The sequence below is a fragment of the Sturnira hondurensis genome, unplaced genomic scaffold (genome assembly GCF_014824575.4).
Source record: "Sturnira hondurensis isolate 20B ecotype Veracruz unplaced genomic scaffold, ASM1482457v3 Scaffold0009719, whole genome shotgun sequence".
Taxonomy (NCBI): Eukaryota; Metazoa; Chordata; class Mammalia; order Chiroptera; family Phyllostomidae; genus Sturnira; species Sturnira hondurensis.
In genome coordinates, this window is record NW_028082350.1 from 14195964 (window position 1) to 14218260 (window position 22297).

At 47.7% G+C, this 22297-nt stretch overlaps 1 protein-coding gene across 1 annotated transcript; it reads left to right on the forward strand.

Annotated features, from left to right (window-relative positions):
* On the forward strand, window positions 1–21732 carry SUCLA2 (succinate-CoA ligase ADP-forming subunit beta). Its single transcript, XM_037057615.1, has 11 exons — window positions 1–132; window positions 2614–2794; window positions 6248–6347; window positions 6522–6684; window positions 10379–10507; window positions 12642–12780; window positions 15841–16002; window positions 16103–16245; window positions 17513–17633; window positions 18043–18131; window positions 20972–21732. The coding sequence occupies exons 1-11, from the start codon at window positions 43–45 to the stop codon at window positions 21044–21046; spliced, it is 1392 nt and encodes a 463-aa protein (XP_036913510.1). The 5' UTR covers window positions 1–42; the 3' UTR covers window positions 21047–21732.
* The last annotated feature ends 565 nt before the right edge of the window (window positions 21733–22297 follow it).

Below are 22297 nucleotides of genomic sequence, written 5' to 3' on the forward strand. Positions count from 1 at the left end.
CTGCGCCTGCGCAGGCGCGGAGGGGACGGGTCGAACGCAGAAATGGCGGCCTCCATATTCTGCAGCCGGCTCTTGGTCGCGGCTACCCTAAGGAGCCACCCGCCCCGGAGGGCGCTGGGGGCCGCCGCCCAGGTACGGAGCCCAGCCTGCTCGTGCTCGGAGGGTCGGTGGGAGGAAGGGCGAGGCGGGAGACTCGGCCCCGGCAGGCCAGGTGGGAAGGGATCCGAGGCCCAGCTGACATCAGTGACATTGGCTGACACCGGGTGCCCCGCCGGCTCTGCGGGCGGCTCGCCCGGGGCTTCGAACCGGCTCCTGTCTGCGTCGCTTGGGTCCGGCCCTCCGTCCGTGAGGAGCCTGGCGACCCGGCTGCCACTGCTCCCCCAGGTGCGGGGGGGCGGCGGGGGGCCGGGGTGGGGTCGGAGGGCAGGTGCGGGGGCCGAGCGGTCCCTTTCTGCTCTTCCCGGTCCTGCTAGGCGGGCCGAGGCTCTCGCGGCCCCCTTTGGGGACGGGACGTGCCCTTCAGGTGCACTCGGTGTTCCCGGGGAGCTGTCGGAGGTGGGACTGCGGTGCTTGCTGAGGGCTTTCCTGGGGCGAGGCGGGGAAGTTCACTGCCTCCCTCCCGCGGGCCGTCGTGTACCGCCCGCCCTGTTCGCTCCCACGGCAATGAGATGATGTTTCCCGGGTGACCAGCTGGGGAAGTAAGAAAACAGTGTTTTGGGTCACTTCATCTTTTGAAGTGTATCCCTATAATGGGATACATTATAGCATCATGGCCACAGGTTTGGTTTGGTTTGGTTTGGTTTGGTTTGGTTTTAGTGTTGCCTGTGTGCCAGCTATGTGCTGGCATTTTGCTCGGAGTCTTACTAGGCTTTTCAGCAGCACTGCAGGGGAGGCCTTAACACCCGCGCGGCTGATGAAGCAGCTGTCGCCGAGAGGACGAGTAACTTGGGTTAGGTCAGGAACAGGTAAGGTCGGAGCTCAGGTGTAATTCCAGAACTGTCTGGCTCGAGCTCGTGCGCTTGAAACTGCTCTACAGTTCTTTTCCAGGCCCTGAAAACGCTGATTCTTTTCCAGGCCCTGATTCTTTTCAACGCTGATACGTTGAAACTTGAGGAAGGGCGTAATTGGCTTTGTAAGAAGTAACTCTTCAGACGTGTAAAGGAATTGATTTTGACCCTTGTCTTTCTCATTTAGAAGCTGCTCTTACTTTCAGCCCAGAGGTAGTGGTTTTCAGGAGTTTGTTTTCTAATAGGAAACATGATGTGTTTTGGCCTTGGGCTTTCTTCTTAATGAATCGTAAAGGGTGCTGTGTAGTTGGTAGATTATGTTTTCATTGTAACCATAATCTTTATCCTTTTGGATATTCCTTTGTAAGCCTTCATTTCTTTGTATGGAGATGCCCGGTGCATTGTCTTAATGACATCTTCTCTTCCACCCTCACATCAAGGAACGTGGCTTTAGAGGCTGGAAGGACCTTGGTGGTCTGTCCCCTTGCTTTTGTGGATGAGGACTTGGAAGTGCAGAGTCCTAGGAAACTGTTTCAAGGTCACACGTTGAATTTGGTATGAAAGGATGAGATACCTCAGATATTTTTTAAAAGCCTTTAAAGTGGTATAAAAGCTCTCAGCAGCGCCCTCTGTGTCTTTGCTAATTCTCTGTGAGTACAAGTAGTTGAAAGAAACTGTGCAGATACCCAGAAGTCTCCCCTTCACCGTGGGGACGTGTTCCCAGAGCCCCAGCAGAGGCCTGAAACCACGGACAGCACGGAACCCTTGGATGTATTTTTTTCTGTATATGCCTACCTGTCATAAAGTTAATGTACAAATCAGGCACAGTAAGATGAGCAGCAGCAACATAACACGCTGGAACAATTATGGTGAGACACGTATTAGCGCTGGGACAGAGGCTCTGGGGCCATCCTGAGGTAACACAAGGGCGGCTCGCACCCAAGCACTGCGATACATGGCAGTCGATCTCGGAACCACGTGGCTGCTACGTGACTAGTGGGCGGGCAGTGTATGCAGCGTGCATGCACCCAACAGAGGGATGACTCCCATCCCCGCTGAGAGCAGCCCGCATTCCCCGCAGCTCGGGCCATGACCGCCGTGGTCCTGGAGGGAGGACTGGACCGGGCACCGCAACGTCCAGTACAGGCTTTTGAGTCTTGAGTGTGTGAAGGAGTAATGGTGCCCAGTCATTTGATTTTCACATGTCAAGTGCCAGGCAGTTTGTCGGGTGCTGAAGGAATGCTGGAGAGAAGAAAGCTGGGAAGGGTTTTCACTTGGGAGAGAAGACTAGTTTTAGATCTGCTGAATTTGGCTTTGAGACGGAAATGCTCTGTAGGTCGTTGGAGATAGTGTGGTAAAACCCAGATGAGAGATGATGAGGAAATGAGTAAAACTGCAAGGGTAACATTTGCTATTATCTCGTAGATTAGCTTTTAGTTTTATGTTGTGATTTGGGTACTGCGTATGTTCTTATTGAGCATAACAAGTTTGTTACAGTTAGGAAGAACCAAGTACTCCATAGAAACAAAGTGTTTTGAGAAGGTGTCTTTGATAAGAACGACTGCCAAATGATTGTCATATGTAAATACATCCCCAATTTCTTCAGGTTCTGGGGAGCTCCGGACTGTTTAACAACCATGGACTCCAGGTGCAGCAGCAGCAACAGAGGAACCTCTCTCTGCACGAGTACATGAGCATGGAGCTGTTGCAAGACGCCGGGGTCACCGTTCCCAAGGGACATGTGGCCAGGTCGCCAGACGAAGCTTATGCCATCGCCAAAAAATTAGGTACTGAAATAAAAAAACTCACGCCACCTTGACATGGCACCTCTGAGAAGATGCGAACTTTACTTTTGGTTTAATAACAACTTTTAGTTTTTATTTTATTAATAAAATTAAAAAGTAAATAGTTTACTTAGAAAGCAGGACTTTATGATTGCCGATGTTCTAAAATTATTATGAGTATGAGCTCCTACGGTGCTGGGAACTGAAGGCTTTGTTACAGTGCGTTAGGAAGCCGAAGTCTGATCTGCAGTCAGCTGCGGTGGGGTGAGAGGGAATACGCTTTACCGCTCCGCAGTGGGAAGGTGTGGCTGCTTGGTGATTCCTCAGAGTGGTGAAGGGCAGTCTGCCGTTCATGTGATTGTAAAGAGAGGCTCACTATCTGCCCCCCAAACCTTTTTGGACATTAAAAATAGGGAGCCAAGGGGAAAACAGAAAGTTGAGCACTAGAATTCAGACTCCATGAGAATAGAGCTTCTTTGTCTAATTTCTTCACTGATATCTCCCCAACTCATAGAAAAGTAAGAGTGCCTGACATTTGGGTAACCAATAAATATTGATGAATTAAGAATAATGAATATAAATGAATTATATATAGTCCATATAAATGAAGTATACATAAGAAATATAAATGAGTTATAGTGAATATAAATGAATTATAATGAATATAAATGAATTATATAAGTGAATATAAATGAATTAAGTAGTTGCCTTTGTCTGTTAGTAGGTTCTTTAATTGATAACAGAAATCTTAATATCTTTTGTTAATTTAAATTTAATCTTGTAATTAAAACATAAATTTTGACTTTAGAAAATAATCTTCAGTTTATTTTTTAATGATTTAATGAGAAAACTTAATAATGAGTAATATACTAGCTATGTAATATGTTTTAGTTTTAGCAGTACTTAAAATTCCACCAATATCTTCCCTGGCTGGTGTGGCTCAGTGGACTGAGTGTCAATTTCCAAACTTAAAGGTTGCCAGTTCAATTCCCAGTCAGGGCACATGCCTGGGTTGCAGGCCAGGTCCCCAGTAGGGGGCACATGAGAGGCAACCACGCATTGATGTTTCTCTTCTACTCTTTTCTCTCCCTTCTCCTTTCTCTAAAATTTTTAATTAATTAATTCCACCAATATCTTTATGGGTTAGCACAGTTAATCGGTCATGTATGTACCTTTGATTACATGGCTTTAATTGTTCTTTGGTGAAGACTTTGCTGTTACTAATTTTTCAAGAAAGATATGGAACATTGAAAAATGTTTTAAAAAGTTTAAAGTTCCCTCTGTGCTTGTACCTGCTTGTTCCCAGAACGGGTTTCTTTTAGCAGTGAGGGTGTGCTCGCGACCACAGTGGCCAGGTTTCACAGACAGCGCTTTCAGACGTGGTTGGTGGCCATGACTTCCGTGCCTTGCAGACCTGCTTTTTCATTCACCGTTTTTATTGTTGTTAATCTGAAACATTATGTTGATGTTTATCTGAAACATTAGATTACAAGCAAACTTTTTACTTAGTAAAAGCCTTGTGTAAATTCACACCAGTTTGGGTGAAATTTTTGTTAATTGATGGTGATCCGTAGTTTGAACTTGGACGTGGTAAAAGATGGACCTCCTTGTTACCTTGGAAGCACCACGTATAAAAGGCGCTCAGTGGTCAAGGCTAGAAGAAAACTCATGATTGTACTTTATATTTCTATAGTATTTCTTGCAAAGGCTACTTTTTAATAAACTGCCTTGAGATTTGGGCTTTTTATATATGACCTAAATGTTAATTTCTAAAGAAGACTGCTAAGAAGGAAGGAAAACTTGGAAATGTAGTTGAGAAAGTTTATGTTTTTCTTATTCTACCCTGTGTCCTTAAGGATCAATTCCCAACCCTTTGACTTTCTTTTTTAAAATTTTTGTTAATCTTTTGAGTGATTTTCTTGTTTACTAGTTCTTTCCTTCATAATAATGCTGAATGTTTTCCATACAGTAATATTAGTAGGGCCTGATTTATACATAATGAAATCAGTAAAAGCTGTTTCTTCTTGTTTCCAAATTTTATAATTATTATAATTTTTTTGAATTTTTTCATCTACTTTCTCATTTAGTCTTATTTCACTGTTGTTCTATTAGAAAAAAATTTGTAGAACTCTCATAAAATGGGTAGGATTGTTTGGATGCCAAGCTTTTGAATTCTTTACTCTTTGTAAAAATCTTTAGTGATTCTTAACTATGGAAGAAAAATAGTTATGTGTAAGATATAATGCAACTGATTACTTCCGGCAAGAGCTACAGGACTCGGACTCCCAAGTGGTGGGGGCAGCAGGGGGCAGCTCCAGGGCAGAGCCCGAGGGGCAGGCCGCGTCTTGCCCCCCGCCCCGGAGTCTGCCCTCATTGAAGAGCACTACGAATGGTGACTGCAGTGACTAGACAGGGACCTCTCCATCCAGGGGGGCAGAAAGCTGCTTTGTGAAGGATGTGCTGTGTGGAGGCTAACAACTTTTGTCTGTCGCAGTGAGTCAGAAATATTGTAGGATAGTGGTTATGGGACTTAATCACACAGGGTGTGGCATGAGGTACCTTAGAAATACACCTGCCTTTGTCCATCAAACTAGCGAGTCCCAATGCTGATTCTGGCTGCCTTGCCTCTTGAATCACTATAAAATGCTAATGCACATTTCTTAAACACTCATGCCTGCGGATGTGCTAGGGTACGTGCACTGCAGGTGTCACAAACTGGTGCTTCCCTCGTCCTGTGGGTGGCAGGAGAAGCCGAGTCAGTGTGGGGCTGAGGCCACTGGGCCCTACAGCTGGTGACTTCCTTCGCTGTGAGTCACCAGCATCACAACACACGGATGTAGGATCTGACTGCACAAGGTGTGGCGCCCCCTTGTGGAACACTGGCTGCTCTTTCTCCTGCTGCTTTCAAGATCCACTCTTTGTCATGTCAGTCATGACGTGTCTCGATGGGAGCCTCTTTGGGTTCCCCTTGTTTGGGGCTCCCTGTGCTTCCTGGGCCTACGTGCCTTAGATGCCACCCGGTCAGGGAAGTTTTCTGTCGTCATGCCCTCAAAAAGGTTTTCAGTCTCTTGCTTCTCTCTCCCAGTGTCCTCATGATGCAAATGTTGTTAAGCTTGTGGTGGTCCCAGAGGCCACTTAAACTAGCCTCAATTTGGGGGATTTTTTCCTGTTCTGATTGGTGTTTTCTGCTACTTGTCTTACAAATCACTGATTTGGTCCTCTGCTTCAGATATCTGCTGCCAATTCCCTCTAATGTGTTCTTCGTTTCAGCTACTGTACGCCTCAGCTGCTAGTTCTGTTTTATGTTTTCCGTCTCCACTTTTGTGTTTCCTGATCTTTGCTGAAGTCCTCCCTGAGGTCATCTGCTTTTCCCAAGTGCGTTGAGCATCCTTGCGACCACTGTTTTCTCTCTGTGATGAAACCCATGCTGCTTGTCTGATAGTGTTTCTCCTCCAGGCTCAAAAGACGTGGTGATAAAGGCGCAGGTCCTCGCCGGCGGCAGAGGGAAGGGAACGTTTGAAAGCGGCCTCAAAGGGGGAGTGAAGATAGTTTTCTCGTAAGTCACCTTTTTGGAAAAGTCGTCACCGTTAAAGCAGAGAACCACACATTGTCAAAGACTCCCCTCCTTATTGAGTCAATGAAGATGCTGGAATCGAAGTGTTAGATGAAACGAGATTTTGGCCGTCATATGCTTTCGTTTTTCTCATCTGAGTTCTTTTTCTTACCGCAGCCCAGAGGAAGCGAAAGCTGTCTCCTCTCAAATGATCGGGAAGAAGCTGTTCACCAAGCAGACGGGAGAGAAGGGCAGGATCTGCAACCAGGTGCTGGTCTGCGAGCGGCGCTACCCGCGGCGGGAGTACTACTTCGCCATCACCATGGAGAGGTCGTTCCAGGTGCGTGACGCGGTCGTGATCTGCCCGGTGATCTTAACGCACTGCTTCACAACTCGATGATTAGTTCTGGTTGTGTATGTCACGGCCCAGTGTTTGTTTTGTGTCATTTAAGAAGTAGCATGACTGATGCCGTAACATTTAATATATAATATTGTGGTAAAAAAAAAAAAAGCTTAGGCAAGGCCTTGCTGAAGTAAAATCCACAGGATTTCTAAATTGTTGACTTGCTAAGAGCAACTGAAACCATCTCCAGATTCCAGACTGAGAGAGTGATTTCCAGCAGAGTAGAACACTCCACCCAAAGGGAAGACTCTGAACCCAGGAAGAGAATGGGTATCCCGGCTTCAGCGTTGTCTTTTTCAACCTGTTATTTTTGACAGTCTGGCGTTTGTCTCACTGGATGATTTGGTACTTGGTGAGTTGAAAGGCAACATCGGCGACGAGCAGTGTGATCCCACGGAGCACACCGTGTCCTCACGGGGCCTGAAGTGCCGGCAGTGAGCCGAAGGCGTCAGGTGGCGAAGGGGCTTGCACAGACTGAGCTAGAGGGCGTGGGCAGCCCGTCACTCTTCGCTGTGGGTGCCTGGCTGCTTGCGTGCACTGCCGAAGCTTTAGGCGCCGAGCCTGTGTGGTCAGTAGCTTATGCTGACTAAGCTGGGTATATACATTTGGATGCCCTGGTGAGGATTTGCCAAGAGAAAAATTGTAATGCTCCTAAAAGTAGTTTTCTTATATAAAAATACTTTTAAAAAAAGTTATTTTTGTTATTTTTTTATGTTGTGGTTTTTGTCCCTATAGTTAATTAAATCTTCTAGTAATGTTTGAATGATATTTTAAATTGTCTTTGTAACTTTTAAGTTTTATAAGAAAGTACCTTATTTTGCTGTGTCTAATTACACATTTTTGCCCAGATTTTTTAGGGGAAAACAAGGATGCGCATTATACATGGGTATAATAATGGGGTGTAATAATCCCGTGTGTAATGCACACAAAACCGTGAGTGCACATTATACACAGCAAAATATGGTTATCTCTTGAGGTAGCAGTACGTGGCAGTGAAAACCCACTCAGGACATGAGACCGCTCGGATGTCCTTCCCTCTGGGTCCCCCGCGTGGCAGAGCTCGGCTGTGTGGGTTGTCCTGGCAGTCCCATCACACATCGCACACATTTGCAAACACTCTGTCTTTACAAATTCACTTCTTTTCACTCTATTTTTTCTTTTTCATTGGTACTGTGTATCAGCATCTGCCATTTTATTACTTCCTATGTTTTCACTTTTTGTTATGGCCCGAAACAAGGTGTGTGTGCCTGAACAATGTGAGATGGAGCCCCGTGACACTGTACATCCAGAGCAGCCCGCAGTGACGGGAGGACCTGTCCAAACTGGGAGTGCGTCAGTACAGACGTCACAGTGCGCCACGTCGATTTTGTTGGAGATTAGAGCGTTAGGGAAGAGGATGAAATTTGAGTTCATTTTAAGGATGTCAGTTATCAGAGAATTATCTCAGTCTTATTAAGGAAAAAATGTTACTTCATTTGCAAAATGAAATACCAAAAGTAATACGTAATTACAATAATTCAGACTAAAAATGTGATAGTACTAGTAAAACCATTTGGCCAAAGACATTAGTATAATGTTCTTTGATGCTCTCATATTAGACCACTGTGGAGTTGGCTGGTGTTACTTTTTGGGATATAGTGAATTTTTTAGAATCCCTGTAAATAGGCCCCTGTTAAACAATGAAATAATCTGTCAGCCCTGGCCAGGTGGCTCAGTTGACCACTGTCCTGAAATGCCAAGGTTGCAGGTTGAATTCCCAGTCATGGCATATACAAGAATCAACCAATGAATGCATAAATAATTGGAACAACAAATTGATGTTTCTCTCCTCTCTCTTCCTTCTTCTCACTCTAAAAATGCACGCTGATATGACAGCTGTCACATAAAACCTAACAGAATCGTTCTGAATGAAGTGAAGGACAACTAAGCGCTACTAGAGCCGTCTTATGGGGAAAAATGAATGGACTCTGTGGCCACCCCAATATATGTAGGGTTTGATACTATCTGTAGTTTTAGGCATCTACTGGGGGACTTGGAATGTGTCCCCTGCAAATTAGGGGGTACAACTGTATTGCAAAAAATGAGAAAGCTATTTGGAACAGAATATGAATGTCGTGGCCAAACAGCCATCTGCTGAGGAGACGCGCGTGGGTGTGAAGCACACACTGAGAAGTGCCTGTTGGCTAGGCTACGAGGCCTGCAGACCTTGGTCACAGCAGCCTAAGCTAAGGCTTCTCTCCTTTGGGGACACGTCCATTCAAGTCCATCCTCCATTTCTAATCTGCATTGTGTTTTCTGTTGTTGAGTTGTAGTTCTCTGTATACGCATATTCAGCATATTAATCTCATTAAATGCACGGTTTGCAGATATTTTTTCCTACTCTGTAGGCTGCCTTTTCACTCTGTTGATGGTTTTCTTCTGTTGTAAAGAAGTTTTTGTTTAATGTAGAACTATTTATCTATTTTTGCTTTTGTCTCCTGGGCTTTGTTGTCTTATCCAAGAAATTCCTGTCAAATCCAATGTCATGAGGCTCTTCCCCTATGCTTTATATTACGAATTTTTAGTTTCGGGTCCTACATTTAGGTTGTTAACCCTTCTTGAGCTGGTTTTTGAATATGTAAGGTAAAGATCCGACCTCATTATTTCACTCGTGAATATCCAGTTTCTGCAGCACTTGTTGGAGATACGGTCCCTCAGCCGTGGTGTGGTCTTTGGCACCTCTGTCGAAGACTGTTTGACCACGTATGTGAGGGTTTACTACCGGGTCCTCTGTCCCATTCCATTGTTCCCTGTGTCTGTCTGCATAGTGGGACCACGTTCTTTGGATTACTGTAGTTTTGAAATGAGGAGGTATGAGGCCTCCAGCTTTGTTTCCTTTCTCAAGATTATTTTGCTTATTTGGGGTCCTTTGAGAGTCCGTGTGAGTTTTAGATATTTTTTTCTATTTTTGCAAAAAAAAATTGAAAACAGAAAAAAGATTGTATGGGGAAAAATATCATTGGGATTACAGTATAGATTCCACTGAATTTGTAGATTGCTTTGGGTAATGTTGGACATTTTAACAAAATTAGGTCTCTTGATCGATGAACACTGGATGTCTTTCTATTTGTGCCTGCCTCGGTTTCCTTCAGCAGTGTTTTGTAGTTTGCAGTATACGGGTCTTTCACCTCCTCGGTGAAGTTTCTTCCTAGCATGTTATTCTTTTTGATGCTATTGCAAATGGATCATTTTCTTAACTTCCTTTTTGGATCTTTTTCCTGTCCATGTTACTACAGTTGTCCCAATTTTCCCCCTTCTGCCCCCTCCCTCACCCCTCGTGCCCACGGTGAGTCCCCACGTGGTTGTGTACGTCCGGGGTGGTGCACGCCTGTTTTGTCTAGCACATATTTTTAATCTTCGCCTCACCATGAGCCGTGGTCTTCTCCTTTGCACTGTCCTGTGACCTCAGTTGAACATTCAGTACAAGGGGCCGTTGTGCAGGGGATACTGGGACAAACTCTCCAGCGCATTTAAAAGCAGGAATGGGGAGTAACAGGTATATAAGTCTGACAGTGTGCACAAATACATGTTAAAATTTTATCGATGGGTCCAAAATAAAATCTGAAAGTTTTGGCTGGTTTTCTCCCTCTAGGGTCCTGTATTAATAGGAAGCTCTCAGGGCGGTGTCAACATTGAAGATGTTGCTGCAGAAAATCCTGAAGCCATAGTGAAGGAACCTATCGATATTGTAGAAGGCATCAAAAAGGAGCAAGCCGTCCGGGTACGTCATGTTCCGAAACCTTTCTAGCTTTTGGGTAGGAAATTATAATATGTGAAGAAAGAGAGTTAACTCTGTACAAGTGAAATGACTGACAAAACTTAAAATAATTCTTTTGAGTGTCAGGGCATGCCAGTGTCTTGTTTGAAACGGAAACATTATAGAAGTATCTATAATGTATATCCATACCTAGTGCAGTGAACGGTCATTCTTCGTATCATTACTGGTCCAGCCATTCACATTTCCTGACCGTCTCACACTCCTTTTCTTTCACACTCTGTGTGGGGGGGGACTGACGCATCTGCCGAAAGCTGTGGCCTTTCTCTGTGCAGGCACATGCGTGATCGAGCCTGTCCACGGCTTCACTGGTCGTCTGTGTGGTTCTCGTGAGCTTCTCCTTCCCTTCCGTTTCCCCTGCCCCCTCCCCAGAGCAGGCAGACCGGGCGTGCAGTTGAACACGCTGCGTGGCCTGTAAGAGGTGCTCGGTAACGTTCGCAGTACTGCTGAGCAGGCTGTTTGGCTTGGATATGTAACTCAGTGACCCATGTTAAACTAAGAGTTCAAATATTAAAGTTTGGGTGACATTTGTATGTGTTAGTAGGAATTGTCAAAAGAAGCTTCTGGTATTGAAGTCCAGTAGAGTAAGATTTTTGACTGCCCCAAAGTTTAGAGGGGACAGAGAGATTTCCCTGATAAAGCTGGAAGTGAGTCATTAAGACAAGTGAGTGGCATAGGCATCGAAAGGGGACAGAGGTCCGACCCAGTAGGTGTTCACGTGAGGGTGACAGCTGGGCGTGCAGGCGAGTGAGGGAGGAGGTCCTTCATTCACAAGAGTGCTCCGAGGACGACTCCACAGAGACTGCAGCTTTTTGAGCGAGGAGCACAACTTGCACCCAGCACAGTGCTTGGCAGATTAATGGCATTCTGGGTTGATCAGAAGTCTGCTGGAATTTTCGGGTGTTCAAGCCTGAAAGAGTGGGTTGTGACCTGTCCATTGCCTCTGGCACTCTCCTAGCCAGGGCCTGGCCCGCAGCCCGTGCTTGTGCCCTGCCTGGGAATTGAACTGGTGACCCTTTGGTTTTGGGGATGACGCCCAATCCACTGAGCCACACTGGTCAGGGCTTGTTATTCTTTATTTGAATTAAGCCTTAACCAAAAATGGCATTTCTTAGCTTGATCAGTTACTTTATATATTGGTATATAAAGTATACCAAATGCCTGGTATACTGGGCATTTTGCCAAAAAATCACATTCACCCTCCAGGAACTTGAGATCCTGTCACCGAACGTGGGATGAGGTGCAGCCCGTGACACAGCCTGGGGAGGAAAGCCCTCTGGGGCGTTCCTGAGGGGCACGGCAGGCGGGGGGACGCAGACGCGGGGTCCGCTGTCGGGCTTGTGAGTCCGCCCCTCTCGGCTGGGGCCTTCACAGATGTGCTCTTTCAAGAGCTCTCGGTGCAGACGTCGTTAGAAACCCCCGCTCAAGCCTGCGGACTCCTCTGAGATCAGAAGCTCACACCCTGTATCTTTTGGGCCTGCCACACAGGGTGGGGCAAAAGTAGGTCCCAGTTGGGTGTGTGCAAAACAGAGTTTTTGCCTGTATTATATTTACCAACTGTAGTGTGTTCCATACACACATCTGTGAGCTCCTTCGACCCCTCTGCCACCGTGTGCCCAGTAGAGTGTGGAATGAGGTGACGCCTGTGAGACAGGCGCGGCCTCCTTGCTTGGTAGATGCTCGTCACAAATCACCTAACAGGCGACACACTGTTTGGGCCCCTGGACCATCAGTGAGCCGCCGTCTGTATCCCCAGTGTGTAGTTTTAGTGCAGCGTAAACCAGGCTGGCCACGAGGCTGCGGGGCCCTGTGGAGGCTGTGGGATGAGCACGGACCTGACCACGAGGTGAGCGGCCAGTGCGTGGCCTCTGTGCCTCTCCCTCGGCTGGGAAAGGGACGCAGCCCGGCCCGTGAGGACGGTCTTCAGTGCAGACGTCTGTTTAAGCTCTCAGTGGTGGCAGCGGCCCCTGTATTTGGTCCGGTTTACTTAAGTAGCAGATGAACCCGTTCTGATGTGCAGTCATTGAGTGTCGTCTGGACATGCACGGCATCCCTTACTAAAGAGACAAATTGCTTTCAGCTGGCGCAGAAGATGGGGTTTCCGCCCAACGTCGTGGATTCGGCAGCAGAAAACATGGTCAAGCTTTACAACCTGTTCCTGAAGTACGACGCGACCATGGTGGAGATCAACCCGATGGTGGAGGACTCTGACGGAGCCGGTACGCTGTCCCCTCACCCAACACTGGTGGTGTGCTCGCCCGCCTACTGTGCACTTGACTCAGAGAGCTGAATGCATAAGGAAATGAACTCGTTCCTATGTAGAAGTTTATTTTGTGGTAAACAGGGAATATAAACATTAAAGAGGCTGATTAAAGCGAACACTTTAAATATCTTAGCTATATGTTGAGGTACACGCAGAGGGCTTAAAGCTGCATTGCCCAGTGTGGTGGCCACCGGCTGTATGTGACTGTCAAAAATTAATTAAAATGATAACAAGGCTCAAGTACTCCTCAGTCACAGTAGTCACGTTTCAGGGGCCCCACCTTAGCCACATGTAGGCACCGCGTCGGACAGCACGCAGCCAGAACTGCCGGAGGGTCTTCTGGGCTGTGCCGGGTGGAGTGCCCGGTGGAGTGCCCGGTGTGGCCTCGGAGGCGCCGCAGCTTTGGGGAATGTGCCGGCCTGACCGCCCTGAGTGTTCCACTGCAGAGACACGGTGGGTCTTTCTTTTTGGCCACCGGAGAAATGTGGGTGGCTTGTCCCTTTGACAGCTTTTCTTCTACATGTGTTGAAAAGGGAAAGACTGAAATATCATGTCTTTCTTTTAAAACTTTTTCCATTATGGAGCTCAGACCTAAATCTGCTTCCTGGGGATTTCGCCCTGAGAGGGTTTGCAGTGGAGAATCGCCCTCCACTGGCTCCCGGGTGAGCCTGTCTCGGTCCTTTGGAGCCTGTGCCCAAGACACCCAGTAAAGGCTATTGCCTTTGCTCGGTGCTCCTCACTTATTTTTTTGAACAGCACATTAATTTTTTTAACATAGTGGATACACATACACACACGCACAACCCTTCATCCAACATTTTTAACAAAATTCATGCCAATTAAAAAATATTGACCTGCAATTTAAAAGTCTCAATAAATAGCTAAGAATAACATAGTTAATAGTCTTTAAGCACACAGCAGTATAATTAGAAATTAATGTAAGACATCATCCTTTTTTAAAAATTCAATGAGAATACTTCAATTCATGAGTTAATTAAGAAATAATGGAAATGAGAAAATATTTAGAACCGAGCAAACTGCAAAGTGTGTAGTGCTCTTTGGAAGGAAGAGTTATCAAAGTGGTCAGTTTCTTAATGGATATATAACTTAAATGCAACTAAGAATTTTGAACATGAAAAATGGATCGTTACATAGTTCATATGGGAAATGACAGAAATTGCCAGTACTTTTTTCTGTTCACCAGCATCAATTTAATATGATGGGTGAACTTTGCTAAGTCACTGCTTGCTGTGAATGTGGTAATGATACGCCCCCCCTTCGGATGCAGAGATAAAGTAGTGCCAGGGACTCCCTTTATCATCTGCTCCGGATCGCCAGTCGTTTACATTTGCCTTCTCTGCGTCACTGTTCTCTCTCTCTCTACGTAGTACGCGTGTGTACAGGTAGGTTCTCAGGGTCATTCAAGCACCAATTGGAGATACTGTTCTTGGTCACCCCTAAATATGTTGGAGTCTAAAAACACTCCTTCGTGTAACCTCAGTATGTTTATAAAAAACCAGGGAACTGAGTGTTGATAAAGTGCTATCTAGTCCACGACACATCTGCCAAGTGGAGACAGCGCCCGGCAGCACCGATGTACGCCCCCCACTCCTGCCTGGTCCTGCGCCACAGTGGGTTTAGGTGCCAGCTCGGTGTGGCCTCAGAGAGCGCCTCGCGTTTGTTTTGTGTCTTGACCTGGACACACACACAGTCCACGCTTTTGTTTTTGTGGAGAGGAGTCGTCTGTTTTGCAAAACGTTCTTCCGTTCAGGTCTCCCTGCCTGAGTTCCGTCATGGGGTTTTCTCCTTCCCGGCACGCGGTGCCAGGAGGTGCGCTCTGCTGTCTGCTCATCACTGACCGTGTGAACCAGCCAGCATCAGCTGACTCGGGTCGTGTCCATCAGAGTTCTTGACGATCAAATCCCTGGTTTTTCCATTTGCAATTATTAGGAAATTCGTGGGAAAGTGTTTTGAGACTATGTCCCTGATCAAACTTGTGCCCGTTAGTTTGGGAATCTCCTGACGATTTTCGGACCCATCAGCCCCTGTGCTGACTGCCTGGCACTGCCTTGTGAAGAAGAGCCCTCTCCTCCATCTGCTTGTCCATTTGTTTGTTTATGTCAGACGGGCTGCAATCCAGGTTTCGTCCATTTCCCGTTGTTGCTCAGATTACCCCAGATGGGGCCAGTAGACACACTTGTAAGCTGCTCCTGTGGCCTCTTATTCCTTAACTTTAAAAAAGATACTGTTTTTAGAGAGGGGAAGAGGGGGAGAAAGGGAGAGAAACAGCAGTGTGTAGTTGTCTCTGGCGTGCCCCCTACTGGGGGACCTGGCCCACAACCCTGGCCCGACTGGGACTGGGACCGGCAACCCTTTGGTTCACAGGCCCGTGCTCAGTCCACTGAGCCACACCAGCCAGAGCCGCAAACCCATTCTTAACTCGCAGGCCAAATCTGGCCCTTGCGCCATAGTTTCCTGATCCCTGCTTTAAACAGACAGTTCTTTCCATAAGTTTTGCTGTATAGGGAGAGACGAGGAAGGCAAATGTAAGGACTGAAATGTTTTCTTTTTAATAAGATGGAGGAAAGAACTGCGTTTTGCAAGTCTGTTTGATTGCGCCCATAGCAAGGGGGAGGAGTTACAATGCAGGAGTGACAGACCTGCTGGCGCCCTGTCTCTGAGCAGGTGGGAGGGGTGGAATTTGGGGCCCGAGTGCAGGGGCCCTAAACTGGCCAGGAGCGTGGACAGATGATTGGTAATTTAAAAAATATTCCCGTGTTTTTCCTCTTCATCTGTTGCCTAGAAATATATAGAATTAGTAACTTTGAAGGGGTAGTTGCAATTCCGAGTTCTGTTTTTGAAGAAAGCTTTGAATCCACTGTGAATGAACATAAGTTGATATACTTTCAATAAAGTAGCAGAATGTGTTTTTCCCCTGAACTGAAGAATATTTGGTTATTAGATGGTTTATTGTATCTGTCTTGAAATTAAGATCACTCTTTTTTTCCCCTTGAAGTGCTCTGCATGGATGCAAAGATCAACTTCGATTCTAATTCAGCTTATCGCCAGAAGAAGATCTTTGATCTCCAGGACTGGACCCAGGAAGATGAAAGGGACAGAGACGCGGCGAAGGCGGACATCAACTACATCGGCCTCGACGGGAACATAGGCTGTCTCGGTACCGTGTTCTCGCGTTGTCGGGCCGCTCAGCTTACTGTGCTGTGTCTTCTTTGTGCTGTCGCTTACACACACCATTTCCCTCCCCTCCGCCCCGCTAGTGAACGGTGCTGGTCTGGCCATGGCCACAATGGACATCATAAAACTCCACGGAGGGACGCCAGCCAACTTCCTGGACGTCGGCGGTGGTGCTACAGTCCATCAAGTAACGGAAGCATTTAAGCTCATCACTTCCGATAAAAAGGTAAGGGCGGGCTTGTGTTTCAGAGTGCGAAAGGTGAGGAGGCGCTGGATTCACTGGCAGATGTGATTGGCACCCTAGCTGAGCATTTCAGTTTAAAAGTCCTCCATCGTGGGAGAACATTTGCTGCAGTCCAACCCAGTAAAGGTCAACCGCAGAAAAAGGCAGGTTCCCATTGTGACTTAGAACACAGGATGAAGAGATACTAGATTGTCAGATAGTAAAAATGCTAGTGATTTGGCATGGGAGTGTATTCCTATGAAAAGTCTGTAAAGCTAGAAAGAATAAAAATCCTCTTCAGTTCTGTCCAGAGACAACTTCTGTAACTGCTGATTTACAGTACCTCGATCTGTCTGTAACTCCACCCGAGTACAGTGCATTAAAAAATGAAAAGTAAAAATATTTTATGTAAAGGATGGAAGAACAGAGACTTGGGTTGTCAGTGTGATGGTGAAGGAACACACCAACCCAGCAGGCCCCAGCTGGGTGTGACGCGCAGCTGGGAGCAAGTGTGCACATGGAAGTGGGCGGTGCCGGGGGCCTGGCTGGCGTGGAGAGTGTGTTGGGAGGGCGGGGAGGGGGCGGGGACCGTTAGTGAGCACGAGCAGGAGATCTTGTGTGTGGCATCGCCTTGCTGCGCAGGATCCGGCAGTCCTGCTGGTGGACGGCTGTGTTAGTAGGGGGACAGGTGACTGGCGCCAGGAGGTCTGCACGTGGGCAGAAGGGAACAGGCGCTGGATGCCCAGATGTGAGCGGTGAGGCCTACAGAGGGGCGGCTCCTGGTCTGAAAGGGGTTCCCCAGAACTGACTTTTATCGTAAGGGACAAACACTGCTATTTTCTTGGGAAGGAAGGACACATATGTATTTCTTTAAAATTTTAACCTGCCAAAAAAACCCCACGTTACTCCTAGGTACTGGCCATCCTGGTCAACATCTTCGGCGGCATCATGCGGTGTGACGTNAGCAGGAGATGTGTGTGGCATCGCCTTGCTGCGCAGGATCCGGCAGTCCTGCTGGTGGACGGCTGTGTTAGTAGGGGGACAGGCGACTGGCGCCAGGAGGTCTGCACGTGGGCAGAGGGGAACAGGCGCTGGAGGCCCAGATGTGAGCGGTGAGGCCTACAGAGGGGCGGCTCCTGGGTCTGAAAGGGGTTCCCCAGAACTGACTTTTATCGTAAGGGACAAACACTGCTATTTTCTTGGGAAGGAAGGACACATATGTATTTCTTTAAAATTTTAACCTGCCAAAAAAACCCCACGTTACTCCTAGGTACTGGCCATCCTGGTCAACATCTTCGGCGGCATCATGCGGTGTGACGTCATCGCCCAGGGCATTGTCATGGCGGTGAAGGATTTGGAGATTAAAATCCCCATCGTGGTGCGGCTACAGGGTGAGTGTGGACAGCCTGTGCCCGTGTCCTGAGCCCTGGCTGCTGAAACGTTCAGCTCTTTTAAAGGACAGCTGTGTCTTTCCGATGAGAGCACCGTGCGACAGGGAATGTGAGCAGCATGGCATTAAAAGTTTCCTAGCAGGGGGCAAAGCTGTTCAGAGTTGCGCTCAGTGCAACCCGAGACGTTTGTGCGTGGCACTTTGTCTTGAGCCTGACGTCCTCATCACGCTGGTCAAGCGCAGTGCGGTGTCGCCGGTGCCTCCGGTTCCCACGCGTCTCTGGTTCAGCCACGTGCCGTGCCAGATGACGAGTGTGCTCGCATGTTGCGGTGTCACACTGTGCGTGTTGGCAGACGTCTTTAATGCCTCTGTGCGGACATTTACACCTTTCATCACACGGCACTTTTCAGGTACACAGGTAGATGACGCCAAGGCACTGATCGCAGACAGTGGGTTGAAAATTCTCGCTTGCGACGACCTGGACGAAGCTGCTAAAATGGTGAGTGGGCCCCACCGCTGCAGAATGGCAGTCTGTATGCACTGCAGTCGGTTGTACGTCACTAACTTTCTGTTAATCTGTAGACTCTCCTTTGTTTTTTCTTTTCCTGGAGGTTGTTGAACAAGCCAAGCTGATGGTCTTGTGGCCTTTCCCATAGTCAGGACAGCAATGAGTGTGTCTCTGGGGTGTCTTCTCCCCTGTATTTCCTGTCCGCTGGCCATCCTGGTCTGCCAGTTTGGTCGCGTGGGTATTTGGTTTGGGGGGCAAGGAGCAGGAATATTTTGTAGCTGATGTTGTGTAATTTCATAGGAAATGTGTGATTAACATCAGGTTACTCCTCAGTAGGTGGCACTGGCAGTCACTGGCAATTATAGCTCAGGCCTAATGGTATTTCGTAAATGCGAAGTGCTACTGTCCTAATTCTGCTATTCTTTACGGAGTGCTTGTAAAAAGTGAAACTCCCTGGTATCTGCAACTGTTGGTTATCAGTGACAGGAAGTAAGCTGTGCGTAGGAAAAGCAGCACAATTACTTGGTTATCTGCTTCACTGATGAGTTCTCAGAGGAGCGAGTTCATTCCACTCTGGAAGTGACCTGGGCTTTGTTCTCCTTTTGTTGTGAGGTGTGCGTGGAGTCTGTGCGCACACACACACATGCTAGCCTGACCTCAGTGGATCTACGCCTGTTTGATGGGTTCCAATCCATTTCAGTTGTTCTTACTGATGCTCAAGTGGTCCCACCTCTGGGCAGTGGGAGCCTCTTCAGGGGGACTCCTGAGTCCTCCTTGCCAGCCCTGTTCCTTGCCGGCCTTGTGATGGGCTCTCTGCTTTGATCCCATGTGCCAGGCTCGCCTCCACACTGTTTGTTCCAGAATCAGGCATGTGGTGTTTAGACGTCACATTTGAACTGTAAGGGTTCTTGTGGCTACTGGGCCGTTGGTCATTTCTGAGCTTTTTAAATGATCAGTGTAGAAAAAGATGTTGAAGATAAACAGCAGAAATGCAGCAGTACAGGTCTTCTCTGGTCTCCTGTCCCGGTGTCACACGGACGCACAGAGTGACGCTTGCTCGCTCACTCAGCAGACGTGACAGTTGTGTGGAAACAGTGCCAGCAACACGACTGCCTGCTGGAAGCAGTGTAAGATTTGTATGCGCAGTTTTTTCTGTCCTTGAAGTATTTCTCATAATTTAAGGGATTTTAAATAAATGCACGTTAAGTAGCTGTGTGTTTTATCCCAGCTTGGTATACAGTCAGTGTCATTCAATACTGTTTTCCTAAGGAATTGCTTTGAAAACAAAACCGCCGATTTTTTGTGTATTATATAAATACTTACCTGGTCCAAAGTGTCATGACCGTAGAACAAAGTACATTCTGAGAATCTGACTGCCACACCCACTCCTGATTTCTCCTTCCCCACGGGCAGTTAACTTGGCAAGCAGTGTGCGTGCACATGTACGTGTGTGCACTGCGCCTCATAAAACGGTCGTTGCATACATTTTCTCTCACCTGTTGTACTTTGCACTGTGTCTCGGCACACTCGGTCATCACAGACACACGGGTGTTTCCAAAGGAGAACCCTGGGTTCTTCCCACCTCTGTTTGCGGACATTTCCCAGCATGCTCCTGCGGGCTGTGTGGGTTAATCAGTAGTGGGCTTTTGGGATTTGCTGAGTGACTGTCATTTCGTAAGAATGGTAAGGGCCTTAGTGTGTCTTTGGGACAACTCTGGGAAAAGACCTGTTAGTAAACAAATTTCACTGCGGTTTACAGACAGAGGGTCTTACACACAATCCTGAGTTTAAGTTATGATCTGAGCAAGGGCGTGGCAGGGGGAAAGCGGCTCAGAAGGCCTGTTTGACCTTGAGGGACGGAAGGAGCCTGGCTGGGGCAATATTAGATGTGCAGCGAGGTGAGGGATGGGCAGGCTGCAACCTGTCCCTGAAAATATGCCTGTTGGCAGTGAGGGCCTGAATTAAGGAAAGCTTCGTGGACGTGGAGAGCAAGGACGAGAGTCAGCAGGACCCCGACCCGAGGGCGCAGGAGGGACAAAAGCGAACAGCCGATCTGCGCCAGGCCCTGGTCCTCTGCCGACCGGGAGACTGTGGGAGGCACGCGTGTTAGTGACACAGTGACACTGGCAGCTCCTGCTGTGTCACCCACTTCTCATGCTTGCCGTGCCGAGCTTTTCCCGAGTGTCACCTTACTGCGTGTGAGTGTGGTGGTATAAGCTCGTCTTTAGGGATGAGGAAGGAGGCTGGATGCACTCCCTCACCCAGGATCACATGGCGTTGAGTGAGACATGCAGCCAAGGTGCCTCACTGAAGCTGCCTTCTAACGACTCCGCGGGGAAGGCGAGAAGCTGCGTTTGTCGTTCGTCAGCAGAATTCATCTGCGTGATGTTCTGTGTGGCACCAGCTGGGTATTCTCAGAGAGACCATAGCGAGAACACTGGCGTTCAAACTGGTAACTGTCACCTCACTGGTAGAAAGTAAAATACTAACTAGATCCAAACTCCTATCCCGGCGTTGGTAAGACTGTATCCTTATTTATGTGTGGTTGCATTGTGTGGTATCCAGCCGACACACTGTTTTTGTCTTTAAGAAAGATAAATGTAGGCAGTAAAACAGGTGCACACACACATCAGATACGCAGCACCTTCCGGTGTGGCGCGGTCCTCAAGGGCCACGGCGCAGCTGATAGCAGGGTTAGACCGAGCGCTCAGGGCTCCTGCAAGTGGGACGTGGCTGATGCCAGGACGGTCCACAGTCCCCACGGAAAAGATGGAGCGTGCGTTAATGTCACATTTTTGTGAAAGTAGACAAAAGATTTTTTTTTCTTTCAGGTTGTAAAGCTCTCTGAAATAGTGAGCTTAGCCAAACAGGCCCAGGTGGATGTGAAGTTTCAGCTGCCAATCTGATCTGACAATACAGCGGACGGCTGAAGGTTCCAAACGCACTATGGTTGTTAAAAATACTGTGTTCTGTTGCTTCTTTTCTCTTCAGTGTGTGGGAATTATAGCGCCATCTAGGCACAAAAACCTGTAAAAGCAGTTGGTCCGCATTTAATCCTGCTGTTGAGAAGGGTTGTGTGTGGAAAGCATGTGTAACGCGGTTACCTGGTCTCCTTAGTCCCCGTCACTTCCACGGAGTGCTGATTGCACTGGGCCAGTTCCTCATTGCGGGACACGACGTTCTTTGTCAGTGAGTCCTATGAATAAAATAAATATGACTATAAAGCTTTATTCTTTAGCATTAGAAGTATTGTACCTAATTAACGAGCCTCGTTAGTAGAGCAGTGTAATAAAATGATGTTTCATGTGTTTATTTTCAACATCAAATACCTAAGTAAATATGTCAATCACTATTTATAGACACAGCTTTCAAACACTCCTCAGAATGTTCTTTTAAATATTTCAGTGCAGTAACGATTACTTGAACACTGTTTTCACCATTACAAACACCAGTGACAGCAAGTTGGCTTGACCCCGTGGCACCAAGAAGAGCCTGTGGGTGTGGATCGAAAGAAGGTGTGTTTACAAGGACCCGGCAGACAGAGCTGATGATGTCGATTTAAGTTAATAAAAGTTGCCCAATGTGACCTGGAGCGATGATTTCTTTTCTTTTCTAAGTAGGCACGGTAGGAGGTGGCGTGTTTGCTACCGCACGGAGCATCTCGGGGAGCTGATTCGTAGGTTGCCTGCAGGGCCGCGCAGTCCCGGACTGTTAGACTGCTCACGGCTGTTTCGCTGGAATCCTGTTCATATGGGCCGCCTGTGCCTTCTCCAGAGACAGCACACATCCTTCCTATCCCTGTACCTGTGTGTGACCTTTTGTTCACTGTACATGTAACTGCTGAGTGCTGAGTACCGTGGAAGGAAACTCCAGCCATGCAGTAGACGGTGTGACCACAGTGATGCGTGTGAGAACTCTCACTTGTTCCGATGTCTGTAAAGTGCGATCAGATGCGCGCACCTGAGAAGCATCCCAGCAGTGGCACAGGATTCTCGAGGACTGTCCGGGCTGAGCCTTGACTCCGCAGCTTACTAGTGCTGGGTGAGCTTGCGCAGGTCTCCCAGCCTCAGTGTCCTTGCCTGTTCTCATTCCCATAGGAACTCTCCAGTGCGGAGAGGGGGAGTCGTGAGCGAGAACACGCAAAACCCATGCGCACG